Raw genomic sequence first — 26,917 nt, 5'->3', positions numbered from 1 at the left:
CTCCTTGCTGAGGAGACACATTTTCTTTAGGGGGCCTGCAAATTCATCTTGTGGTGAATATTTGTCTGGTGAGAGAGGAGATGTACTACAAAAACTGTTGTGTTTGTCTCACCTATCTGCCATTTTAAGATTTCAGACTTCTCAGGTGTAGGTAACTGCATTTCTTGTATTATTTGCACATTTTTTCATGGCATTTCGGACATAATGCAGGTGTGCTCTTCCTTTTCAATTCTCAGGTTAGATAGGAACATTGACATTTGTTGTACTAGCCATTAGTAATTTCATTTGTAACCCATATTAATTTAATGGTGGGTTATTTAAGATATTTTCCAGGATATTTTCTAAAACTGTTAATGTACTTGAGGACCAGTGAGAGGTGAGGGTAGTTAGTGAGATTTGAGCTTGTGAAATATGAATGATTTCCACTGGGTTTCGGTAGGAGGCTGTTGCACAGCTCATGGAAATCTGTTGGTGCCAACAGCCTGTGACAGAACAACAGGCTCAGCTTCTACAGAATAGATTTTTTTATTATTATTTTTTTCCATTTCTGTTTAATAATTTTTTTCTCCATTATCTCTACTGAGTATACATATTGAATTGGAAATACCCAGCAGTGTTTACTGAAGGTATTCACATGTCAGGACCAAGACCTTCCACACACTTTTATATTAACTATAAAGAGTTGGGTTCATTATCTGTGCCTTTTGCTTTTAGGTGGGTGTACTCTTCTGATTTTTTTTTATTGATTAGGGAAGTTATCATGACATGCAATTTTTTGAGACCAGCTAGCAACCTTCTGTGGCTAGGTGAGAGGAATCAGAGTTTTGGTTTAAATACTGTGTCTAAGTTTAGGTGTAAGTGCTGAAAACCTGTCGGTGCCATGTTGAACTGTACAACATGCCCAGTGCTTCAGAAGCTTCTATTGATTTTATATGTGCATGTGCTTTGTTTCTGTTGCTGTAACTCTTTAACTTTTTTTGAATTAGAAAAGACATGCCAGCCTCCATGCCATACGCCTGTTTCTACTAATGCCCATGGATTTTTTCAGTCTCATATGCTTTCATATGTAAATTGCCTATTGAATTCCACCCTCAGTTTTAACCTGTAATAACTTTATTGCTTACAGTGCAATTTGCACTGGTGTAATTTAGATCAGAATCTGGATGCATATGTAAATGTGTGCTCTTATGCAGACATGTAATGCCTGCTTTTTATGTATAAAATGCCTGAGATATACATATACATATATATATATATAGTTGAACTTTATTTTTACAGTTGAAAATGAGAGGGAGAGTCTGTTGATTATTTCTATACTGATCAATTTTAGAGCACCTAACGAGAGGAAAATAAATAATCTGTAGTAGTAGCTGGATTTTTGGAGTTATACACACACACACACACACACACACACACACACACACACCTCTTTACAATGTATTCTGATTCTTGTCTGTCCCAAGCAGAAACTTTTGTTCTTCCCCTGACTTGCAATTCTGATTTTTTTGCAAGCCTCAAATCTCATTTTTAGTTGACTTTGGGGGAAATGGAGGCAGAGATATTGTTTAATAAATTTAAAAAAAAAGAAAAAATGAAGAACCCTCCCCCCGACTAAACAGCTACCCCAGCCCCCACTTCTATACCACCAGCCCAAACATGAAACATATTTTAGCAGAAGTGCCCCAGCTCTATCATATGTGCTGTGCAGAGTCATCATGGCCATGGTGCATAGCTGAGAGCCGGAAAGCAAACAGCTGCTGTAGCCTGATTTGAGTTAAAATAGTGTCAGTGTTTAGTCTGGCGCAGTGCTTCAGGAGAGATTGGCAGCTGGGTCAAACAAAGTCATTCCATTGGCTCCCTTCCCAGTAAGCTTCTGCTAGTATTTAGGTACTAGTGCAGCCTAGGCCCCTTTTCTCAGGGATAGCCTAACATCTGACCGCACCCTCTTTGCTTTTTAAAAAATGCCTTTTCACTCTTTAAGATAAATCCTCTATTATACAATCTGCCACTAATTGTGTGTTAAGACTGTTTTTCTCTCGAAAGCTGATGCATCCTGCTCTCAACGTGGTCTAGAAAGTGGGCTGTTACAGTATTGGATTAATAAAAGGGCCCTTTATGGTTTGTGAAAGAATATCTCTGTGCTTAGGCAGGAAACTTTTTGATCCACAGAAAAGCCAGACGACATCTAGGTAAGGCTGTGTATCAAATCTGCTTTTATGGGAGAGTGGGGCAGCGAGCGCTGTTAATTGCAATTGCTTCAAGTTTGCATGCCCATTTTGATAAGCTTTTTAGAAAGTTTAGGAAATAGCTACTCCTGCGTCTCAAGCCCTTTCTCTCCTCCCTCCTCCTCACTCCTCCTATGCCTTTACTGCTTGCAAAATCTTGTAATGATCTGCTTAGTTTTTGCTGGAATCCGCGCGGACGCTTCGCTTCTTTTTGGAGAGGGGTTTCTTGCAGAGGCGCAGAGCAAAAAAGTTCTGCGGTCGGACCCAAATGCTGTTAGAAGTGGAGTGGCTGGGGAGAATTTACAGGGAAAGCTTTCCACTGTTACAGACTGCCTGTGCAATCATTTAAAAGTAGTTGAAAACTGCTTTGAACTAACAAGGGTTTAATTACGGAAAAGTTTAACGTGGCGATGGAAGGAATATTAAGTAAGTTGTCTTTGTCTCATACTTTTTAATTTTAGTTGTTGCTTTAGCCTGTTGGGTCACATTTTTTGTCAGCGCTGAAGGCTGCCATGAATTGGTAATGAGGGCCCCTTTTGCACATGATTTTGGCACTTGGCCAAAATCAACTTCCCAAGGCAAGCTTTCTCTAAAAGAACCTGAAGCATTTTTTTGTGATTAGGAATCATGTCTGAAAGCTGCCACAACCAGTTGTGTAGGCATGTCAAAATGACTTTATACAGTATATCTGAAGCATTTGGGGGGGAGGGTCTGTATTTTCCTCGTGTACCAAATTGTTGCTATTATCATTCTAAATTTCCGCAGCTTACGCACCTCCAAAAACCAGGCTACAGAGAGCTAAGGCATAATGAGGATCGTTGGTATCTTTGTATTTTTCAACATGCCAAAGCAGCACTAATTGTCACATTTAAGCAAGATACAGTATTAGGGGTTGCTTAAAACACTTGTGGATGTAAAGCAGATGAAACTTTAAACTTTTGATCTCAGTAAATTATTCTCAGTAAACAGTAAGTAATGATATTTTCGAGAAGTTTCTTTGTTTGAATTTTTGTATAAGTAGAGCTTTTTGATATATCTATTTAAAAAAATACATGCCTGGGTCCACTGGGGGGAAATTTGCAAGGAAAATCTTGGACGTGCCTTTGGATTTATCCCATTTCCTTGAAATCTGGGTATGGGTCTGATCTGCGAGACAGGGAACAGGAGCTGGGTAGTCCTTTGTTGTTAAAAAGGGGGAAAGGGAGTTAGTCTAAACATTAGTAAGGACCTGCAAAAGTTCATGTTTCAAGTGTGCTTGGAGTTCTGAAATTTGTGGAGCTCATCAGTGCAATAAATGAGTTATTCCTTGCTGCTATTATATAAACAAGTTTGGCACTGTAAGTGAATACATTATTACTGCACACTTGAACGTTCTGTGAATTGGAAATTAAGAACCTCCTATTACATACTGTGTATGCTCTACAGTGTCGTTTCCATGTGTGTTCAATGTAAAGACAAAATGCATTATGCAGCACTTTTGTCAGGTATTTTTATTTTACATTTCTGCACTTGTGGCTGTAGCCGAGGAGCTGCTCGTTCCTTCCTATGTGTGTTGTTTATTTATAAGCAACACCATCTTTCGGCAGCAATATCGATATGGAACAGCCTTTTCCCACCTTCCCTGCCCCCTGCCCCCAGCCTTGATCCCTCTGGCTGCTGTTAAAATGGGCTTTGCAGGTATTGTCTCTCTTCTGTTAAACTGCATTTTCTGTGAGGTGTGGGGGGTGTGAATGTGTGTGTGTGTGTGTGTGTGTGTTTCCTTTATTACATAATGCAAGACACAGCTACACTGGGGGAAAGCTCGAGCTTTACAGACTCCTCAGAATCGGTACTTTCATGTAACTTGGCTGGGAGAGTTTGTTCATTGTTACGTTGCAGCAGACTGAGTTACAGTACTCAAAAGCCTCCTGCAAGTTTAACTATAGCACGTTGTATTTGCAGTGAAAATAAGCAGACAAGATGAACGCGTTGCAAAAGAATAGATGGAGAACTATAGTAAAATAAAACTCATATAACTTAACTGTATTTTTCTGGGGCTTTTGAAGAGCTTTACAACGGGGAAAAATGCTTATTGTTGTAAAGCATAATTATTGTTGAATTCTATTTTAGCATAAAGCATTGCCAGAAAATTATCATACTTGGTGCAAATGTAAATGTGATAGTACAATTTTTGCAAATCATTATGGAATTTATTTGCTGGTGCGTGGAAGTAATTTCTCCTGGGTTACTGAGTTAGGTACTGTTAATTTAAAATATGCATATACCTACCTTGTTACTGCAAAATTAACTTTAAAGTGTTGTACTCTGATATTACTAGTTTTGCCTAGAAGGTTTTACTGGGAAATAATGAACACATGTTAGTGTACTACTTCTAGAGGTTTTCTTTTCTATTTTGTTTGGTGAAAGTTTGTGTTACAAATCAGAAAGTTATTCTCTAAAAACTTTGTGTACAGTTTTTAAATCCAGATTTTTTTTCTAATAGCATGACTGAAATGTAAAATCTAATATATGGAACTACAAAGTTTTTCTCAAAAATTTAAAAAATATAAATTTGACTTTTGTTTGCAGAGACCAAATTAACATTTTCTTTCATTAAGAAATCTATCATCTATACGAACATGCAAAAAAGTCATGTTTTCATCAGACAAATCAGCATTCTGTATTCACAAATTTGAAGTTTGAAATGCATAGACACTGCATTACATTTTAAAATCCAAAACCAGTAGATTAATTTTTTCTTTAAAAATAAGTTGATAAATAACTGGTTAGTTACTTTTCCTGCCTTTAAAAAAGGTGAAGAATATAAAATATTCTCTTTTATGCTCTTTTTATTTTTAACAGCCCTCAGGAATAATGTGTCTCTAATCTTCCTACTTGGAGGGCTTTATGTTTTATGTTTGTTTGCAAACACATAATGAAAGAGTGCAATTATAAAGCTTAACTTCATTGTAATTTTGTATCTTAGATTTTGCTCCATAGAGACGCTGAAGTCTCAGTTATCCCCATTTCAGTGCAGTAAATCAATATATTTTCCATTCAGAAAACAAATTCTTGCTTTTTAGTTGGTATTTTTATTGATCATTAGTCATTAATATTTCATAATTTTGTAGTGCAGTGTAAGTGGTAGATATTGTTATGTTTTTTGAATAAAAGTTACGAATGTATTTATAAAATACTTTCACTTATATGAAAGAAAAAGAACTCTAAACATCGTGGAACACTTTCAGTTTATGAAGAAAACACTGCTCTTGTAAAAATAGCTTTATTTCTCAGTAGATTGTGCTGTGTGTTTTAAAACTGTAGAAGTGAAACAGGGCTGTTTTGTTTTGTCTTATGCATTTGTTGGTTTTTTGGATTTTTTTAAGCAAAGATTTAATTCATATAAAGTAAGCACTTTGTTCTATATATTCTAAATTCCTGCAATGAGATAAATAAATTGCTGGATTGGATGGAACATAATTATTGAATTTTGGCAGAACTTCAGTGAACTCTGCCATGAAAGATTAATGTGCGCAGTGCGCTCTTAGATTCTAAAGTAACAGAGTAAGATAAGGGGAGTGCATAACAGGCTCCAACCTTTGTGGTTTAGAGAAAATAGAAAACCATGGGCAAATGTTAACTTTTGGTATAAACTGCTAATGATAATGTTTTGTCATCTGGGTGATAAAAACTACAGGAGTAGACAAGAAAATCCAATTTAACACAAATTCTCTCCGCTTTTTTCTTGCTCTGCTTCCCATTTTTCAGAATTAGAATAGCCACGGTTGTTCTATGTTCATAGGAAAAGGAGAACAGAGCAGGCAGGGTACTTACAGTATCTAGTAATGCAATGTCCTGATGGAATCCCTCCATATCTGCATGTGTCGTATGTGGGTTTTTACTGCCGTCACGATTTTGGTTTGTGATTATGGTGCATTGATTTCAGAATACAAGTAAAATTGTACTGGCTGGATGAAGGCTATATGGAATCATAATAGAGGTTGTTATTATTCCCTCTCTCTCCTGTCTCTACCAAACCTTGATTGTTTAAAACATTTGCTTCAATTGAAAATTTGTGGTTATAATCACAAAATCTTATTCCTCTTGGCTTTTAAATGATTATTGCACCCAAATAATGTTTTTAATCAAGAACAAAGATGTATTGTCCTGCCAGTCAGGCTCCCTTGGCAGGACCAATAGGATTGCAAAAACTTTTTAGCATTTTCAGTCAGTTTGCTTCTGGGGAGAACAGGCATGACATCCACCCTGCTCTGGGGAAAGTGCTGCCGCTTTGCCGACTGCTCCCTGCTCCTGGGAGCAATCCCTCTGCGTGCTCAGCCTCTCCAGCACCCTGAACCTGAGCCCACATGTTTTCTCTTCCTCAGATATGTGCAGCAGCAAGCACCAGCCCCCGGAGCTGGTTTCCAGGAGGGCTCAGGGATTGGCAGCACGATGGGCAGGCTCCAGCACGGCTGCAGACACAGGGGCTGCTTGACTGGCTGGGCATGGGGATGTGGCTCAGTGCACCTAAAAAGCCTGGAATCAGAGGGAGTGAGACAGGGAGGATGCATGGTAGCATTTTTTTCCCTCTGTTTGCTCCTTGCTTCCAGACTGTCAACCTGCTGCTAAGGCGGTGTGCTCGGCTCAGTGTTTTAAAATGGCAGGTATCCAGAATCTTAGATATATTTCATGACTTCAAAGACATTTCTTCTCTCCTTTGCAGCCACATCCTTAAGCTCATGTTGACAGCGTTATGAGTGGGATAGTTAAAGAGGTATAAGGGCAAGGGACTGATCCAGTGCCCATTGCAGTCAGCAGACAGAATCCCCCTGACTACGTGTCTTTGGATCCCACACTGTGACTGGCTGGTCTTCTCCCTTAGTTCCTGATGGCACTAGCATGACTAGCATTGCCATCCTACACAAGCAGCTTCCTTGTCTTTATTGGCACTCCTCTAAGAGGAAGGTTTACTGAGTAAAAGGCTTGAATGTGCCTTCCTTGTGTTGTAAAGAAGCAGAGTCTGAGTGCTTTTTTTTGGCTATTTACGGTCCTTTCACTTGTCTTTCTCCCCTTCTGGAAATGACTCTTGTTCCTGACTTTGATTTATCAGTTCATATCACCATTTCAAGTGGAGTTCAGTATGTGCAGCTACATGTCTGTATCCCCATTAAAATGCTGTATTTGTGTATGTCCATGATGAAATGAATTTATATTCTAGGCCTATTGTTCTGATAATCAGGCACACTTTTCTTTCAACAAGGTTGATTCCAAGATACCTTCATCTTCAAACAAAAAAAGGATACTTTTATCTTTTTTACAGAACTGTAGAATGCTTCAATCTTTGTTTGCCGTATAAATGTGTTTAGTTGCAAAACCTTTAAAAAGTTGTATTCAGAATGTATCTGTACTTTAAAGTAGACAAAAGATCCTTTTTTCTTTTAAGTAATTCACAGAAAATGAGCACTGCTTTTAGCAATGTAAAAATGTACCACAGATAACTAAAGAATAGTAGTAGGAATATTGTGCCTTCTTTGCACGGCTAATAATTTGCAGTGTGAAATCAAGATATGCTTTCACAGCAGTGGTGTTATGGACTGTTAAAGTACTCAATCTTAGAATATGATAGATTTTTTTGCAAAAGCTGTATATAGGACCCAATGAACATCCCTTATATAACTTTAATGCCTAATAGTGGGCTGAATATTGAAATGCCTACCAGGTGTCACGTGTGAGGCTCTGGGATGCCCAGACAAAAAGGTGCCTTAAAGCAAAGCCTGCTGTTCCCTCTCTGCTGGCCCAGGGAGCCCTGCCTGATACAGGAGCAGCAGCTCCCAGGGGTGCTGAGCCGGGGGCCCCAGGCTCCGGAGCAGCTGCGCAGAGCAAGGTGGGAGGGAGAGCGGAGCGAGGGCAGGAGCCAAGGCAAGGCACTTGTGACTGCACAGAGCATTTGTTCTGCCCAGTGGAGAGGGAGCAAGCGGCTGGTTTGGGATCTGAGCTCTGCTCTGAGCCCTTCTCATAGCGGGGCAGTGTCTTTCAGCTGCCATCCCAGAGCCCTCAGCAGAGTGTGGAGAAGTTTTGTGGGCAGAGCGCTGGGAGAAGGCTCAGTCTGGTGAGGGATCTTCTGGGGCTTCATGAGTTGCAGCAAAATTTAACACCTCAATTATATGCAGAAAATATGGGACAGGTGAATGTGGGTTCTTAGGTCTATAACTATGTGGAAACCTTTCTTTCAAGCATGCTAATGAATTATTAAGCAGTATAAATTATACTGAAGGGATGTTTGGGTGCTTTTTAAGTCACATTCACATTGTGCAGGTCAGCAGAGCAAATTATCCTAAAACATAATCCATAAAATGACGTACTTTGTGTTTTACAAATTTGCACATCCTGGTGTCCATTTCTGAGGAGTGCATCCCTGGGCATGCCACGTCTCCCAAGCATTACAAAAGCTTGACCTTTCCCTTCCACTGGGACATACAAAATCTTGCACGTCAACATTACAACCTTCCAAAATATTGAAAGAGTGCTGTGAACAAGGAGAGTTTTGCAAACATCTGAAACCTTTTTTTTTAATTGTGAGAAATGAGGAACAGTGATGTAAAAAATGCTGTTATACTTGGGTGGGGAAAGAGGGAGTAGGGAAGAAAGGTTTAGGTTTAGAAAACCCAACCAAGTCATGTAATTCACAATGTTTGCAATCTATGAAAATATTGATGACAGAAATGAAATTGTGTTATGCTGGCAGATCACAGTTGAAATTGCTTTTTGTGGTCTCAGAGCATGGCAGAAGCAGCAAAGTATTTTACTAAAATACAGCTGCATTAATAGTAGGAAAGAAACAAGTACTGGAAAGGAATTCCAAATACTTACAAGGTATCTCATTTGGGGACATGCATTTGTTTGGTAAATTCCAATTCCCAGACTGGCAATAATGATTGTTACTGTATACCCTTTATGACTTTCAGAGCAAGAGAAGCCAACTTGAGGAGCACGCATATTGTGATACCCTCAGTGGTAAGTACCCTAACTGCAATCAAGTTTATTACATTTTTGTAGAGTGGAGGCCTTTTCAAGACCACACTTGATGCAGCTTAGTCACACAACAGCTTCAAATGGCATTCTGGAATAATAGGGCAGTAATGTGATACAGTCCATAATGAAAATCAGTGTACAGCACAGGTGGTTGCAAGCGTTTGTGTGGTCAGATATAAAACCTTTGCTATGGGTACAAGCTACTGCTTTCCCACTTGAGGAAAGTATAATTAAAAGTGGTTTCCAGATGTGCTGGCACACATCTGCTGTTTTTAAAACACAAAGTGAGCTGCATTGCATTCATCGTTATAAAGCCGTTGATGGTTTTTCAGGTAATAAAAAGATTGGAGGCATCAACACTCCCACTGTAAATCTGAGGGGTCTTTAGACAACAGCATTTTGTGTTCACTTTGTGTTCTTAGGATTTTCCGTGAGTAGTTCATAGCTGAGCTGTGGTAAATATGCAAAATTTTTCTGGACAAAAATTAGCACTTATTTAATGAAAACATTACAGTTGATTCCTTGCTAGTGATTTCATTTTTTACCAGATAGATGTAGCAAATTTGTATGGTTTTCCTTGGGTGTTTGTTTTCAGCGCAGTGAATAAATGATATTGTAAAACATTGGGATTCAGTTTCTTTAAACAAATTTTCAAGATGTGGTAATAATCACGAAACTAGAAAAATATGATATATTGAAAATAGACTTTAATTTCACTTCACCCAGAAAACATGAAAAACTCTACTTATAGGCTTCCATGATGCATCCTTAGTTGAACTACTTGGAAGAAAATAAATCAGAAAATAATTAGAAAAGGTGATAGGCTTTAAAATATTACTGAGAGAAGATTACAGATATTTTGTTTTAGCTAAATAAACAACCTGTTCATAATAGCCCACTGATTTTCACAAAGTTAGTATTTCCTCTGGAAATGCTGTTATTAAAATAAAATCCCTGTTTCAGAAGTAAGTTTTTGCAGTTCCAGAAGTTTTAGTTACTGCTGCTACCTGAAATAAACATAAGGGAATGTTGTGCCTGCCACCTTCTTACTGACTCTTCTAGCATTGCAGAGGTACTCATAATTTATGACTTTGAGTGGGTTTTGAAAAAAAATTAAGGCTGTGATCTACTAGTCTGAGGATCTTGGACTATTGGCCATGCTGCTAAATTATGAGAGAAGGTTTTTAAAGATGTCCTGTGTAATATTGTACACCTTTGCACATATTTTCTTTACTTACTTCCACAGATGTGACTTGTAGGCTCCCTTTTCTAGTGAGAGTCAAATCCTTAGCAATTTCCTTAGGGAAATACTGATACTGAGTAAATCAAATGGATTTCTGTTTTTTTCCTCTTAGTTGGACTCTTTCATACAGCATTTGCTTTTTTCATTTAGGTCTTTCTTTCTTGACTAAGCAGAATCTAAAATCTCATTTTAAGTGTGCAAATGTCAGAATAATTTGCAGAAGATTTAGTCAGAAAAATGGCCGCTGAGATCAAATAATTTTTAATGTAAAACTTAACATATTGTCTGTACTTAAGTTTTTGGATTAGCTTTTCTGTCTGACAGCTTTTAAGTTCTTACAAAGGCATTGATGGATTCAGTGAGGGATGCAAAATCAACCTGGGTAGCAAACTGCCCAGTGTGTTTGATTTTTCTGGAATAACATAATAACTTACTGTGGCCCTGGTGCTGCTAAACAAGAGTGCTCTGGCTTTAACAATTTCATGCCTCTGAGACAAAGGGTCCAGATCAGCTCATTGCAGCTGGCCTGTGAATGGGAACTTCTTGAGGATGCAATGAAATGGATGACAATCAATAAGAAGGATATTAATAACATCATAGTGAAAATGCTGATTTCATCAATACTGCTAGTACATCTGACCTTTTCCTTTTAATGCATATAGATTGTGATAGCTATGGTATATTATAAATGTTCTATTGTGGCATAAAGACTTCAAGTTTGTGCTTCCAGTGACAGTTTTACAAGGATATATTTACTAACACATACACATACATTTAATATTAAACCACGTTTAAATCACTGCTTGCCCAGGAGGTAGGATTTTAGCACTGAACTGTTGTGTTTGGGTATTTTTCTGGCAAAATGCCATTTGACATGAAACCCAGAAAGGTCTAAAAGAATACAGACATTCAGATGTGAAAATGTGCAAAATGAACACTACCTGGCACTTAAATTACACTCCGCTGCAATTAAGACTTGTTAATAGTCACTCCTCTGAGCTGGCTGCTCACATCAGAGACCAGCCCTGGCCAGACTCTCACAGTTTTGTACATAACCATTTTGTATAAAGGGTCAGTTTCTATAGAAGGTCAGGTGTGTTAGACAAAAGTAGTTTATTGGAAAAAAAGAGATTATTTAAATGCTGGGGAGGTTGCTTCCTTGGCAACTGCAGAATTTTGAGTACTTTCTGATTATTCACATTCCTATTATTTGAAAAGTAAAATAGCATTTTACTCCCCCTGAGTGGGGGAGATGTGGAAGAGTGTTTTGGGGCTGTGCATCAAGGGGCATGGAAAGGGCACAAGGGGCATGAAAAAGGCTGTTAATTAAATGGCAAAGATTCTGCTCTAACCCACAGATGCAGGAGACAACCCAACGAAGGTGTATCACCCGTCAAGGGCAGCAAACCTGTCCAGTGTAGCTCAAACAGATGAGGCACTGCTTCTCTGGGCTATAAGCCTCTCCCAGACATTCAATACAATTCTATAAGAGGCCAGGGAGTTGGTGACTGAGAGTGGAGAATCTTTTAAATATATATCATACCATTGCTACTATATACTGCAAATTTGGCAAGGATTTCTTTTTCTGAACATCTAATCCTGTTTTTTAGGTAGTATTCCAGATTCAACAACTGCAGTGCTCCCTATTTCACCCAGAAAGAGAACTGAGAGTCCCTGCTTGATGCTGCATTTTATCTCTATTTAGAACTTTTTTTTTTTTTTTGTCTTGGGCTTTGAACCGTTGATGTTAATATTTTCTTGTAAATCCAGAGCACTGATTGCCAACGCCGTCTGTGTCTTCACAATCAGTTGCCATAAGAATATGGTCTATAATATTAGAAGTCTTGGCTAAGGCCTTGGGAAGACTAAGCCACAGGAAAAAAAAAAATAATACTCTTTAATATTAAGACTGATTTTTAAGAAGTATGTCCCTAGGACGAAAAAATTCAGGGTGGAAAAGGACACATTCAAAATATTGCTAAAAAAAATCTTCAGATTTTTTGATGAAATTACTTTACAGAACTTGAAGGCAGATCAAAAGTAACTATCATGTGTGTCAAGATTTTTTTTTAAGTTTCATAACTTTCTGATTTCTGAAATAAAAAGAAGATAAACTATCATTTATATGATATGATATTAAACTATCCCCTCTTATAAATACAAGTCAAGGGGAAGGTGTATCAGATCAAGTTACATATTTGCTTTCATAATATATTGAAATATTTCATTTTGTCATATTTTCCTACATCTGTATTACTCTTTAGGAGAAAAAAAAAACCCAAAAAGATAAGTTTTGAACTTTAAACCAGAACTTTTTAATTCAGAAAATATTTAAATAGAATATTTAAACAATTTCAAAACCCTCCTTGCTTTTTTAAATAACAAGTAAATTGACATATTTCCTTGCAAATAACTTTATTTTTAAAGGAATAACCTTTTTTTGAAGGCAAAATTGTCAAAAATATTTCCTGCTTATTCTATCATGTGACAAACGTATATTTTGCACTTCTTCAGTTGTGCTTGTGATTTTGTACGATGTGAAACATTAATGAGTTGTCAGTTTAAGCTGTGAGTTTTCATGTTCATTCTTAGAAAATGAAATACATGATAAGGAAAACCTAGTTTCAAGGGCTTTGGCTGTGGATAAGCCTCATATGCTCATGGAAATAAGACCACTGAAACCCTCAGAAGTGGTGTACTTAGTGATTTACTTGGGGTCAGCAGGTGTTATACCACTATAAATATATTATATGAGACCAGCACCCAGATAGTTACACTGAAAATAATCATGAATACAGCCGTGTTCTGCAGGGAGGCCCCATACCCTACAGTCCAGCTGGGTGGCTCTGATCACTTGCCTTCTCCCAAGCCCTCCATTAAACAGGGCTAAAATCCCTTGGTATTTTGCTGCTTCCTAACATCATCCTGTTGAAATGTTTCAGTGTTGCTTAAGGAAGGCTTAAAGACACAGCTCCTAGTAGGGTTGTCATTCAAAGTGATAATACCCTGCTTTTTGCAGGTCTTGTGAAGGAATATCTGCTTTCAGCCAGAAATGTGAGCACTGTGACTTCTATTCTTGTGCAGGGTCATCACTTGTGGCAGTAGCACTGAAGACAAATATATCCCCTCCTCTCCTGTCTTGCATAATTATTTCTATTGTTTTCTAATCGAGTGCTTCAGATTTGAGGTTGTTTCTGATCAGCACTGGTTCAACTACTAGAAGTACAGAAAAGCAAATATGTTCCAAACAGTATTTTCACTTTTCTGTGAGGCAATGAGGAGAGGCTTTTATTTTGAGCTATTCAGCCTCTTGTAGAACTTCCTTCCAATTCCAGGTGATTAAAGGGATATTGTATATCTCTGAGCAAAGATCTTTAACTGTTCAGGGGCAGAACATGAGTTTCTCTCTCTGTCAGTAGCTCAGTAAAAATGCATGTCTGTGCAGTGTGTGCAGTTGCTGTTGACAGACACTCCCTGTTAGCTGGGACCGTGTTGGTAGTCTGGAGCATGATATCCCATTTTGGGCACTGGACAGCAAGAAGGGGGCAGAGTACAGTGACAATAATCAGAGATCCTGAAGGTCTGATTTACAAGGAATGTTTGAATCAAGTGGAGTCATTAGCAAAATGTGTCAGGAAGGACAAGAATAGCTGGTGGTGCCTTGTGCACACGTAGAGGTTCACTTGTGTTCTCTTCAGCCTATCTTCCCATTTCCTCCACCATTTTCCACATTTCCCTATTGCTTCACCCTACCCACCCCAACATACAAAGTCTTCTAACTCTTCAAGGGGAATTTATGCACAGTGCTTCTAGCTGTTAAGAGTTGATCAGGAAAATTTAGCTTTCACTAAAATTAGCGTCTCCTGTTTGGCAAACTGATTTGTATGCCAAGAGCTACTTTCGGGGATGACATTGTTAAAAGAAACCTTTTCAGCCTTTGTCATTGCTCCTATTTCCAAATGTAGTGCCTGAATACTTCCATTGCTTTCTGAAATAACAAGGAACAGCCTTCCTGGAGCTCTTGGTCCAGGAGCAAAGTCTCTCTGCTTTATTTTTCCTTGATCCATTGTTCTCATGTGCATCTGAAATGTATCACTGAAAATTTGGTATGAAAGTCTTGCTTTGGAAAAACTTAATGGGAAGTTCTTATCTAGCAAATTCTGGATAGATGGCCAAAAAACAAAACAAAACAAAACATAAAAAAAAAAAAAAACAACCCAACAACAAAAGAAACGCCCCCCCCCCAAAAAAAAAACAAAACAACCAAACAAACAAACAAAAAACCCAACAAAAAAAAGAAACAAAAACCAAAAAACCCCGAACAACCTAAACCACCGAAATCCTAACCAATTATAAATATTTCCACTTCAGCATGACAGCTTCCTAAGTGGCTAAGAAAGTGCCCATGGGAAGATCCTGTACTTCTAGAATAGCTGAAGATAAATTAGGATTTGAACATTGTGGTGAATTTGTTTGGATTTTACTTTAGCCTTTTCTTACCACTAAGTGAAACAGACATGTACAATGCTAAGAATGTGTGTCTAATGCTAAACAAATCCCTTTGTACATAAACCATGAGTACACGGAGTCTGTATTTTGCCAATGGATTCAGTAACATACTGTAATTAAGATTTGAGAACACACAAATGACAAACATTTGAGAACACAAAAATGACAAACCTTTGATAAAAATGGTGACCTGCAAAGTCTTAGTGTATAAGCTAGAGCTGCACTAGGATATTGTATCTTCCTTTAAAATATAATGGATATTGAAGACCGAGAAATTCATCAAATGTCATCAAAGTTATATAGCTAATTTCTTGTCAAAAGTGTTCAAAGTAATATTCAGATTTTCTCTTTAGATGTGACTAGGACAGAATATGTCCCACAACATGATAATAAACACCTGTTCCTCCTGAGCAACCAGGAGTCTTCCTCACTAAGTGCTGACTGTTTGCCCCAATGCTCAACAAAGAAAATTTACAGACCCCATCTGCTGGGAAGTTCTCAAACTGGACAGCAAACATAGGATGGAGACAAAATACACCAGGGCAGCCAAACCAAGTCTGGTAGAACAAATAGAAAACATCAACAAAAATAAATGGAGTGAAGGAGCAGAGGGTGTGTTAGAGATGTCTGCTTTCTTGAAGAAAATTTAAAAAAAAATCGGTGCTTTAAATAAAACTGAGGGGGAAAAAAGAGCAAAAACCCCCCAACTCTATTAAGGACACAAAAGAAGTTGCTAAAGTAAAACAATATAATTCATGATGGAGTGAAGACCATGTGGTCTTAAAATATAGCAAGAAGGATCCTAGTAATAAAATTTAGGTAGAAGCAGGTTTTGTATTACCTACAGATCAATAGGAAATGTGAGGTTGCTGAGTAGAAGGTGTGCACAAAAATCTGTGTGTGCACTGAAACTGAAGTTTTCAAAGGCAAATGGAACTCTTTGCAATTAAAGACATATCTAGATAACATTAAAACACGACCAACTGATCACCAGATCCTGGCTCATAGTTGAATGTGAATTTAGAAAAATTCATTTTGTTGAAACTGTACAGTAGTACCAGAGAATGCCAGAAGACATATTGGAAAGGAGGTTTTCTAGTCAGTTCCTGCTTATTTTTAAGCAGTGTAATCCACTTGAGAGGTGTGGACTTCAAAAATTCTTTTTTTTTTAATCTTCTTAGGTAGAAAATTTTCTGTTTCTTTGGGTTTCAAACTAACAAAAAAAAAAATAGAACAAATTATTTCCTTTCATCATTAACTGTTTGATTCCTTATAGTCCACCCAAGTTTTTCCAGCTTTCTGCTGGTGAATTCAGCACAGGTGGGTTTTTTTCAGATGTTAGACACACTTTTGATGTTGCTTGTACCCTGCTTTTTTTTCTGGTGTTTGGTTGGTTTGCCAAAGTGCTGAAAACTTCTATATGAATACCTTAAAGATGATAAACGAGGTCAAAATTATAACACAACAGTACAACCAGTGCAGAAATGAGGCCGTATCTGATCTTGCTGCTGCTCTTCTGTGATGGGTTTGTATTTAACTCAAAGCATAGCTTGTCTTCTGAGCACAAAACTTTTTTTTTTTTTTTTTTTTGTGGCACACTGGTATTTTTATATTGCTTTTAAAAATCAAGGAAATGTTGAAAAGACTTGTTATTGCAAAAAAAAAAAAAAATATCACAGAGGATCAGTATCCAAGGAATCAGAATTTAGAAATCTGAGCTTACAGTGGAATTTGAAGGACATAAGGGTGTCTACAATAGATGTCAGGCCTGTGATGAGATTGTAGAGATTGAGGAGCAGAGAAGGAAACAAATAGGGTTCTGTTGTGACCAAAGTTATGAAAGAGAGAGGAGGAAGGGACACCACAAGGAGGTGGATAATCCTGGATAAGATTTCAAAGTTTTCAGAGCACACCCAAATTAAACCTCTGTGGTCCCTGACATTTTGCCTGTTACAAGCCAGCACAACATTCCATCCAAGAAGTGTATGTTGAAAATGCTTTAAACTGGACTACTTCACTAGAGTGTGTTCCTGAGGAATGAGCCAGTAAGGGGTGAGGAATTACACAGCCTGGGAAGTGATTACTGGTGGCATGGGAGACTGATGATGTACAGCTCTCAGACCAGAAAAACTGGTGGATGAAATTAGAAGTGAAATTGCTGCTTTACTCTGAGGTGGCATTTCTGCAAAACAATAAAACCAAAATTTTTGGTACTAAGAACCATAAATATGCTTCCCCCTGTGTGCCAAATCTCAAGCTAAATGTCAATATTGCTTTCAGAGATTCAATTTTTAAAATGTCCTGCAGTGAATCATGTGTCATCTTACAGAACGTCTTCCAGCCAGACCAAAGTAGTTTTCTGCCTTATATGCAATATGGGTAATGAGATACAACTGAAAACAGGAAAAGAGCTTTCAATGGGAAATATAGGAAATACTTTAAAAAATATTTACAAATCAGAAGAGGAAGCATCAGGCCCATTATCCTAGAATTAAAGTACTAGTTCAGCAGTTTTCTGTTTATTTTCTAGTCATGAACATTGGTTTCTGGTTTTCTTCTTGCTAGCTTTGGATTTGGATTTTACATCAAGCCTAAGTTAAAACAAGAAAACAGACTCTGATTTTTGTTCTGTTGACTGTGTAACAAGTGTTTTCTTCTCAGCAGTTTAATGTGATATCACGTTAGGTAGAAAAATGGCCTATATAAGATGGTGTACACCATACCCTGGTGGAAAATACACCAGAAAAATTTGAAAGGATTTATTTCCAATGCGCTAAATGAGAAGTTAGGAAGGAGTTAGTGGTCTTGTTATACAGATGATTTTCATTTATTTGGGTCTGCTAATTATCAAACACATCAGGCTTTACCTATGAGAAGACAAAAGTGGTATCAAAGTGATTTTCACCACCTTCTTAGCACCAGGCAAGCAAAAGACCCATTTAATTCTTAAATTAAGAATTCAGGTTTGAAACAAAAAAAAATCTGTATGTTATACCCATGGGTTTTTTATGGGATTTTTTTTCTGTGTTTTTCTGTAACTTACTGGATTATCTACTGCTCTTATTTTTGTTTTTGGTTGTTTTTTTTTTTTTTTCTTTAGAGCTCAACCTCCAAAAGAACAGTGGATTTAAAATTCAGCATTAAATGAATAAAGGCCTGACATACTAGAAATCTGTAGTGGCATCACACTTGGGTTTTTTCTGTTTGCCACATCTTCATTCTGAAATCCAGTTGGGAAGAGTTTTTTTGTGGATTTTGAAACAATGATCCCTGTAATACCACTTTGGGGCATCTCATATTTTTCCTGCTTCCATCTTTCCCTGTTCTGCTCAATCCCTTCCTATTGCTCATTCCCAATTGTATTCCTGCCTCTTTTTCCATGTTGGAAACCATTGTATTACAAGTGCACTAGACACTTCTTCATTTACTAACCTTTGATTGTTGCTTTTGCAAAGATTTTGCTAATAGTGGTTATGAGGCATAGCTTTGGGGTTTATTTAAATAAAGAACTGGCATAAGGCGTTTCTGTTCAATTAAGTTATTCAAAGTTTATGTTTATGCAGGTAATTAAATGAGTTCCTTGTGTGGTTTTCTTAAAGTGCTTTAGTTCAGCAGCTACTCATGTCTTTACTCATGCCACACAGTATTTTCTAACATTTAACATTTTGAATTCATTCCTTACTCTTAGTTCAGTTGTATTTTTCAAAAATTTCCTGTGGTTTATAGGATAAAAAGATTACTTACTGTACCCTCAGTGGAGGCAAAGAAGTACAAATTAATAATCATTCATTGAAACCTTTTACGTTGTTATATTGTTCCCAGGTAGCCATTCTTGGAGAGTTTGGGAAATATTTCCATAATCTAATGTTAAAAGACAGTTCAGAAAATGAGGCAACTGTAATTTATCTTTGGAAAAGCCTCTCTCTGTCCATTGGTGGGCATGGAAATGTGCCTTCTTAAATAAGGAAATTAGGTATCAGAAGCTGAGCTGTAGGAAAATTGTTGCCTTTTGTTTTGAGCTCTTGTAAAGTGTGCTGTTCAGCTTGAGGAAAATTAGAGGAGGATTCTCATAATTGACCTGAAGTAAATTTCAAAATTCCCACCTCAGTCTCTTCCCCAAGAGTTGAAGTAGTGCATAGACCCCTTATGCTCTGAAATCTGCATTGCCTTTTATTTAGGGGCAGTCCTGCATTACTCCAAACAATGACCTTCTGTATTTTAATCTGGGAAGAACAAATTCTGTGTCTCAGAGAACATATTGCCCCATGATATTTGCTAGAAGTTTATACATAGCAAGGTTCTCTTTTATTCTCTTGGCATACATTTTTGTCAGTTTTATTCCTGGAGACCAACTCCTACATCATTATAACTTCTATTATAAATCTAAGGAAATGTCAATATTCCATCTGAAGGACAAAGCTAAATGTAGAATTTGGATTGTGCTTTGCACATACGGTGCTCATCCTACGAAGGATGCAAAATCAGCCATTTTTGTGTGTTTCAAAAAATAGCCTAAGCATATAAAATAAGAGTTGGAAATGAGATTTGTACCCAAACTATTGTCCTTTCCTTTTCCCACATAAAGTTCATTCCCACATTTTTCTGTTCATTATGAACACACAAATAGCATCCTGCAAAATCATCTTGCATTTTTTCTGAATGCCAGTCAGATAATACATGAAGAGCTCTTCATATCAGAGATGGGACTGGAGGTGAAAACCAGACGTGGCTGGAAGTGCCCTTGTGTAGCTGCAGAATGGCATTTCAGAGCCAGCTGGCCTCATCAGAACCTGGAAGCACATTTACAGTATCTTAGGCAGCATCTCTTTCTAGGAACAGTGATTCTCTGTTTTTTTGGTTTTTTTTTTAAAGAACCTGTTGTATTGCTTGTAAAGAACTTCTAGTATTTCATTATTGTGATATAAAAAAATGAGTAATTTTTCTTTAGGTCTGCAGGTATAAGGTGGAGCTAAAAAAACTCTAACAGGTGCAGGTATGGGTAAATAATTAATTTTAAACCACAATATGCAATTGCTAAATCATCAAGCAAACTATATAAAAATTTGGGAGTGGCAGGAAAATTAATAATCCACTGAGGTGTGCATATATATTTATATATATTTCTTCAGCAGTGTTTTCTTGATTTTTTTTCTTATAAAAATCAGTGGTTTTGAGACAGTTGAAAATAATGGCTATCCTGAACTTATTCTATGGACTCTTGTAAGATAGCACACATTTTGAGAGTTGAATTTTTCTATTATAATGTCATGCTGTGTGTGATGGCTTTCAAGTAGTGTGGAGCTTGTATTTACAGGTACAGGTAGGGCAGTAGGTAGGGCTTGTAGCCGTGCTAAGTTTTCATAAATCCTATAGCAATAATTAAAGCTGATCTGCTTTTTCATGCTAAACATTGTTCTAGGATTTCAGTATGTTGAGAAACATTGGCTTCATAAGCAGTCATCTGTTTCTAATTCAGCAATTTTAATTACAGGAAATTTAACGATAATGAATAGTAACAAAAAATAAAATATAAAGGGAAAAAAAAGACAAAAGAGAACTTAGTTTCCATCCCAAGAAAAGAAGTATTTTGGTAATAAACTGGTGACTTTACATTGGAAAATTCCTTTGTTGTACTTAGAGCATACATGCTAACTGTTAGCAGTGGTCTTTTATTTTATTTTTGATTTCCTTTTTATTTTCTCTTTTGTTCCCTTTTTATGACTACAAATATCTATTTAATAATTGGGAAAACATGATGGTAAAGTGTGATTCTAAACAGGAAAGCATCTGGTGCCTTAAGAGTTTGGTAATAGGCTATCAGATTTTGTCACTGCTGTAAAATCAGTAATAAACTCAGGCAAGGTTTTGGCCCTGCTAAGCAAGAGTTTTACCATTGATTTCAGAAGAGTCCACCTTTCATTGCTGGGGTGTGATAAGTAATAGCCTGAGTCAGAGCCTGTGTCAAGCAGAGGAAAGCTGCCTCTTTGGCTTGCCTTGGCTGAAATGTTTGTGGTCCCTGTGTATGTATCACATTGGGATCCAACCTCTGCAACTTGTGCCTTTCCCAGCAGAGTATCTGATGATGGAACAGGCATAAAGGTGTGTAGTCTTCTACATACCTTTGGGTTGGTTTCCTTTTGTTTTCCAAAAGTGGTGGAAAAACTGTTTGAAGGAGTTGCTGGTGCTGTGTCCCCTGTGTTTTAACTTTTAATAAATAAGACTTCGGTATCCCAGTTTTGTAGGACATCAAAGAACGAAAAAACTAAGAAAGACATCTTGAGCAATTCACAACAAATTGAGCATAAGGATGGTAAAGTGTAGGATCATCAGCCTGGAGAACTGACCAGTTAAAATGCCAAATGACCCAATTAAAAATAAAAGACAAATTCATGCTATTGCTGGAGAACTGTGAAGGTCATTTGTTAATAGTGATTCATTTGGCCAAGAGCAGCAGCAGCAGCAACCTATATTAAAGAGATTTCATTCAAAATTATCTTTGATATAGAGCATAATCAATTAACCATGATGATCCTCATGTCAAATGTTATAGCTGATGAATTAGCTTTACCTAACCCCATTGGTAGATTTATTTATGGGCTGCATATCCTGGCAACATACATAGATTTAGGGCATTAAGAAAAAAGTCAACTGCTAAGTAATGTAGCAGCTCGTCTGGTAGCCACTTTTTTGGAAATAGAAACATCAAATTTCAAAAATACTTTCAAAACACTGCAAATCCCAAGCAGTGTCTGACAGTCAAATTCTTCATTTTCTACACCTTCTTTAAAAACATCTATTGAATTAATTTTGAAATTTATTGGAACTTCCTTTTAGCTTCAGTGTAATTCTACTTCCATTTAAAAAGATTTTTCTTCATAGCCCTTCTTTTGGAATGTTCAGTAACAACAAAGATATTAGAAACTTTAAATATGATAAAATTTTGAAACCTATTTGTAGTCCAGAGTGTTGTTTGAAGAACAAATGAAAACCTAAAGGGCTTGCTTTTTACACCTGAAAAGTCTTAGGTTTTATAGAAATCTCAGTGATTTTCCTTTGAAACCTAGAAAAAAATCTGATATTTTTAAACCCCATGGATCGAATCTGAATCTCACCCAGTCATTTCTGGTTTCTCTGTGCATACTTATAAGCAAAGATCAGGAGACTAAGATCATAAGAATTTCTGCCATCTTTCTTTTTAAGTTAGAACATCTTGATTTGTTTCCTTATTTTGTTCTTGGTGTCATGCCCTCAACTGCTTGCTAAAAATTAACCAGAAAGATGGGAAGGAATGTTTGCAAGCTAATGAACTTTAGCCATTTTAGTTTCTGATGTTCAAATACAGCACATTATGTTCATGATATGTGTACAAAACTAATATGATACAGTAAAGAAGATGGAGCCAGGCTCTTCTCAGTGATATTCAGTGAAAAGTTGATAAGCAATTATATTTAAAGGCAATTTGAAAAAAATGACAGCTTTTTACCTGGGGGTGGTTGGCACTGCAGCAGGATGCTCAAGGAGACTGTGGAGTGTTCATCCTTGGAGGTATTTAAAATCTGATGGACAGAGCCCTGAGCAACCTCCTCTAATTGATCCTGCTCTGAGCTGGCTCAGGCAATCTCCAGAGGTGCCTTCCTGCCTCAGTTTTCTGTCTGAATCTGTAATATGGTCTTGGCTAATGTAATAACTTTAAAAAACATAGGAGATTGTAAGCTAATGGTCTTACAGAAACACAAATCAACCAGATTCTGAAATTGTGTTATTTGTACTTACATGATAGAAGATATATAGATAAAGCATACTTTGGGTAGTGTTCAAAGCCAACCTTAAAACAGAACTTGGTAGCTCTGTTCCTAAATTAAAAATCAAAGTATTTTTACTGTCATCATAAACAAGAGGATTCTGAAGAGTAAAACCATAGAAGTTGAAAAAGCAGTAAAGTCACAATGTTAATACTGTGTTTAAAATCATGTCCTAGAGGCAGACATTAACCAGCTGAAAAGCACGTAAATTAGGATCTTTTTAAAATGCTGAGTTGTACAAGTGATTAATAAAATTTATGTATGCTGACTTTCCACTTTTTTTTTTTTTTTTTCCATTTAAAGTGTGTTTTCCTCTTGAAGCTGCCCCAGTCTTTCAGGAGCTGTGCTCTGTCCCTGATTCTGGAAACTTTGGTGTGCATTTATGTGGAGAGCTAAAGATTTCAGTGGGGTCCAAGTGCAATGTGATGATGTTGTTAACAGATTTATTTTCATACTGGGATGGCACTCAGAGCCTGAGCCTGGAGCCCCTCACTGTTAGGTACACTCAGCACAGAGCAGGAGGATTTCCTACCCAAGGAGCTTCTCCTCAAGGACATAGTCAGGATGAACTCCCCAGCAGCTTCCATGCTAATGACATTGGTATGCTGCACCTTTCCCCAGCTTTCTAAGGGGCACTTTGGGGTATATCTTTCCTTGGATTAATTATAGCTTTTTAGGAAGACTTTCCTTGAAGATAAAAGGTACAGAGAAGAGAGGAAAATAAATTAAGGAATGGAGTTGTGACACATTTGGGGCATCAGAATGAGCAGGTGGAGGAGTGTGTCTGATATCTAAGACTTGGGTAGTTGCATGCCAAAAATTGTTTTAAGAATTATTAATTATTATGTACTTGCAGTAGTCAATAATGAAAAAATTCATCACTTCTGGTTTTTTCTTTCCTTTTTTATTCTTTCTGAATTCATAGATACTATATTCCGACAGCTATGTGAGACACAGTTTCTAAAATGGTGCCCTTTTGCTGCATCATTAACTAATGTCCTCATCAGTAAACAAAGAAAAAGATCCCAAATTTATAAACAGTTCTTTTGCCCTTAAATTAGCATTGCATATTTAGTATGTGTTTATTTAGTTTGTTGTTTTTTTTAATTATAGTTAAAAGCAATAAGCCAAAGATTTGAATAGCATACATGGACATGTTTTAATATATTCATGAGTGATCAAAATACAGTACAGAAATCACATATGCTGCTCTGTTGCAACTTTCAAGGTTCAATCCATCATTCTGGAACCCAGGGGGCTGAGATTTGACATCCTGCCTAGAAACCACACTTCAGATTGGCTGGAACCATGCCATCTCATGTTCAGGTTAAAAGAGCAGCTGTAATTTGTCTGGGTAGCACTTTAACTATGCACAGAAAATTGTAAAACCCATTTTCAGTAATAAACTGGAAGATAAAATAGGTCCATTTGCTTCATTTTCTGATCCATACAAAATTTTCATCATTTTGATGCAATACCACTTGGAGTTTGATCTTACAATGATGTAGATTTCTGTAACAATCTTTCTCAGATTAGCAGTTTTATTTAGCCTATATACACTATGTAGAAGATTTCTCTTTTGGCATTTAGTGGAAGCCTTTTTCTATTGTCCTTTGGAACTGAAAATATGAGAATAATTTCGTAGTAGGAGTTAAGTTTATATGTGATTACCACAATAAATAAACCCCAATTGTATTCTTTTTCAGTTGTAAATACCAGATGTGAAAATACTCTGTCCTGTTCTCTTTTTTCCCCCTTTCATGTCTTAGTGTGGCTTGCTTGCAAGGGAGTAGCAAATGTAAGTATTCCCAGGAACACAGTAGATGTTTTATATATAGAGAGAGATATAATTTTTCTTTATGGCTTTGGTCTGTAATTATATTATTTTTCAACATTTAGTGTTTGCAAGTGTGACTTTGTCTGACCAGAAATAAGGGAAGGGAAGGGAGTTTTCTGTGCCATTTAGACAGATAAGAACTCATCCCAGGATAAATTTTCCTTGAGGGATTTGCCAGTGAGCCCAGTTGTGGGCAGCCTGACAAGAGGCAGCCCCTCTCACCTGTACATGAAGGCTGTGTGTGGGTTTTGTTTCAATTCTTTTTGGATGTTGCACAGTTTGAGTTCCAGCTCTTGATTTTGATAGAAGTCTGCAGAAGCTTTGTGTGCCCACAGACTGTAAGAAACAGCTTTAACTACCATTCTACTTCAGCAAACAAGTAATGGCTTGACCATTAAATAATTACAAATCCCCTCTGAATCCTTGGTGCATTTACTTCACCATCCTTCCTAGAAGCGTCAGATTGTTGGGTTTTCCTTTTCACAGAGCCATTTCTCCACCTGCATCTCTACTTGGACTTCTCTCTTTCAGCTCCACAGACCTCACTCTTTTGGGGTATGTTTTCAAGTCTTAGAGTTTGCTAAAACAAAAGGAAAACCCTGTGCCCTACCTCTGAGTTGAGGAGTCCCATTCACAGACACATCTCTGGGTGCTGCCCATGCATCACCACGGTAGCACCAGGGAAGGCTCTTTCCCTGACCCTCCCCTCAGTACCACGGGGCTTTTTGGCACTGTTAGCAAGCTTGTCTCTGTTTTGTCGTTGTAGCTCAGCCTACCCAACTGAAAATACATTCCTGCAAGAGGTTTGCTTCCTTCAGCCCTTTAAAAATGCTTCTGGATTAAGAATTTATGCAGCTACAGTGTAGTTATATTAGGTATATAATTTGCTGGGGTAGCAAAGCCAGGGAAAATGAAATGTGTTTCTATATATTGCATCTCCCCCTACCACAGTGAAGCAAGAGCAGGCTGCAGGGTAGCATTGTGTGTCTTGGTGGCCACACAAGCACTCAGTATTCACTGGAGACTTGGAGGTACGACAGCTGCATATAAATATGCATAGTTGGAGAGATCTGTGCTTGTGCCTCGTTCTAGGGCTGATTGGCTGTGCTGCTGCCCCTGCAAATCAATGAGCCTTTCCCTCGTCTATCAGCTGCTCCCTTGCTTGGAAGCAGACAAAATGGTTAAAACACCAGCAGCCCACAGAGGGCTCCTGAGTGAGGGAGACTTGTTTGCTACAGCACTCAAAACATTTCCCTGAATCTACAGTAGCTCTCAGTAGATGAATTTAGCACTCAGCAGATTAATTTAGCTCACTGTGTGCTGGATTTAGAAAGAAAAACTAATATAGCTGAATACATTCTGTTCAGCCAGCATATTTTGTTTTGCAACAATACACATGTCTTATTTGAACTGCAATCTGGTTGGAAAGCATTTTGCGAATGGTGCATTGGTCATAAAAATGAGTCATGCTTGCTCATTTTTTAAAAAGCTCTCATCTACTGCAGATTGAGGAAAAAGGTATTGAGCAACTCACTGGAGAAAGTATTGGAATTTCAGCCATCTCTGATGAGCTCTGGGCAGCTTTTAAGGTAGACTTTCATATTGTGTTGCAAAAAACAAAGCAGCAGTATTCCCTTTGTTACCTGCATATCTCAATATGTGATGTGCACCACACTGCTCTTTGTGGCTTGGCTCATCTGCCTTCTTGGGCAGGGTTTCCTTGAAAGGATCTACAGGCTGGAAGCTGAAGATATATCCAATGGCTGTTGGGAAGAACTCGAGTGGGATAAAACCAAGATTCAAAATCCATTGTTTCATGGCTTCATTTTAACCTTTAGCTTTCTTCCTTAACTTGGAACATGTCACAAGTGGGACTAGATTGCTTATGGATGAAAACAGGGTGGCTACTTGCTTATGACAACAGTCATGTTTACTATTTCAGAAGCTAGGAAATTTAATAAAAAAGATAGAGATATAAGCTAAAAATATTTTTTAAAAAACCAAACCAGGAGCTGATGAGATCATTTGAACAATTTTATTTGAACATAAAATGGTAAAGGAAATGAAAAGAAAAATACTGCAATATGACAAACTGGCTTTTGAAAATATTATCCTCAGTAAATGAGTATCTTATAGGAAAAACTATTTCCAACACAGATTCCAGAACTTTTCTTGACAAAGTATTTCCACCACCAGCAGCAGAATGATGATTATAAAACATTCTTTCAGTCTTTCAACATTTTTAAAGGAAAAAACCCACATTAAAGAACGGATTGAAGAGCAAATAACT

General features: G+C 37.4%; 1 protein-coding gene across 14 annotated transcripts in view; it reads left to right on the top strand.

Moving 5' to 3' along the window:
* The window catches only part of LOC135294941 (uncharacterized), a 326,225-nt gene that overhangs the window by 224,590 nt on the left and 74,718 nt on the right, over positions 1 to 26,917 (top strand). For 5 of the 14 annotated variants that reach the window (XR_010356932.1, XR_010356925.1, XR_010356931.1 and 2 more), the window contains one exon: positions 9,170 to 9,218. The exons of 4 other annotated variants lie outside the window; for them this stretch is intronic. Coding sequence is in view for 1 of the 10 variants with exons in the window: in XM_064410889.1 (XP_064266959.1) it covers positions 9,170 to 9,218 (49 nt within the window). In the remaining 9 variants the exon portion in view is untranslated. Of the gene's footprint in view, positions 1 to 1,884; positions 2,190 to 2,383; positions 2,652 to 3,009; positions 3,194 to 3,744; positions 3,903 to 9,169; positions 9,219 to 26,917 lie in introns of those variants that run through there. 5 more of the 14 variants (XR_010356929.1, XR_010356926.1, XR_010356927.1 and 2 more) reach the window with 5 other exon arrangements.

This window comes from Passer domesticus, chromosome 2 (genome assembly GCF_036417665.1).
Source record: "Passer domesticus isolate bPasDom1 chromosome 2, bPasDom1.hap1, whole genome shotgun sequence".
Classification (NCBI taxonomy): Eukaryota; Metazoa; Chordata; class Aves; order Passeriformes; family Passeridae; genus Passer; species Passer domesticus.
The sequence above is the reverse complement of the archived record's forward strand: the minus strand, read 5'-3'. Positions and strand labels throughout refer to the sequence as shown.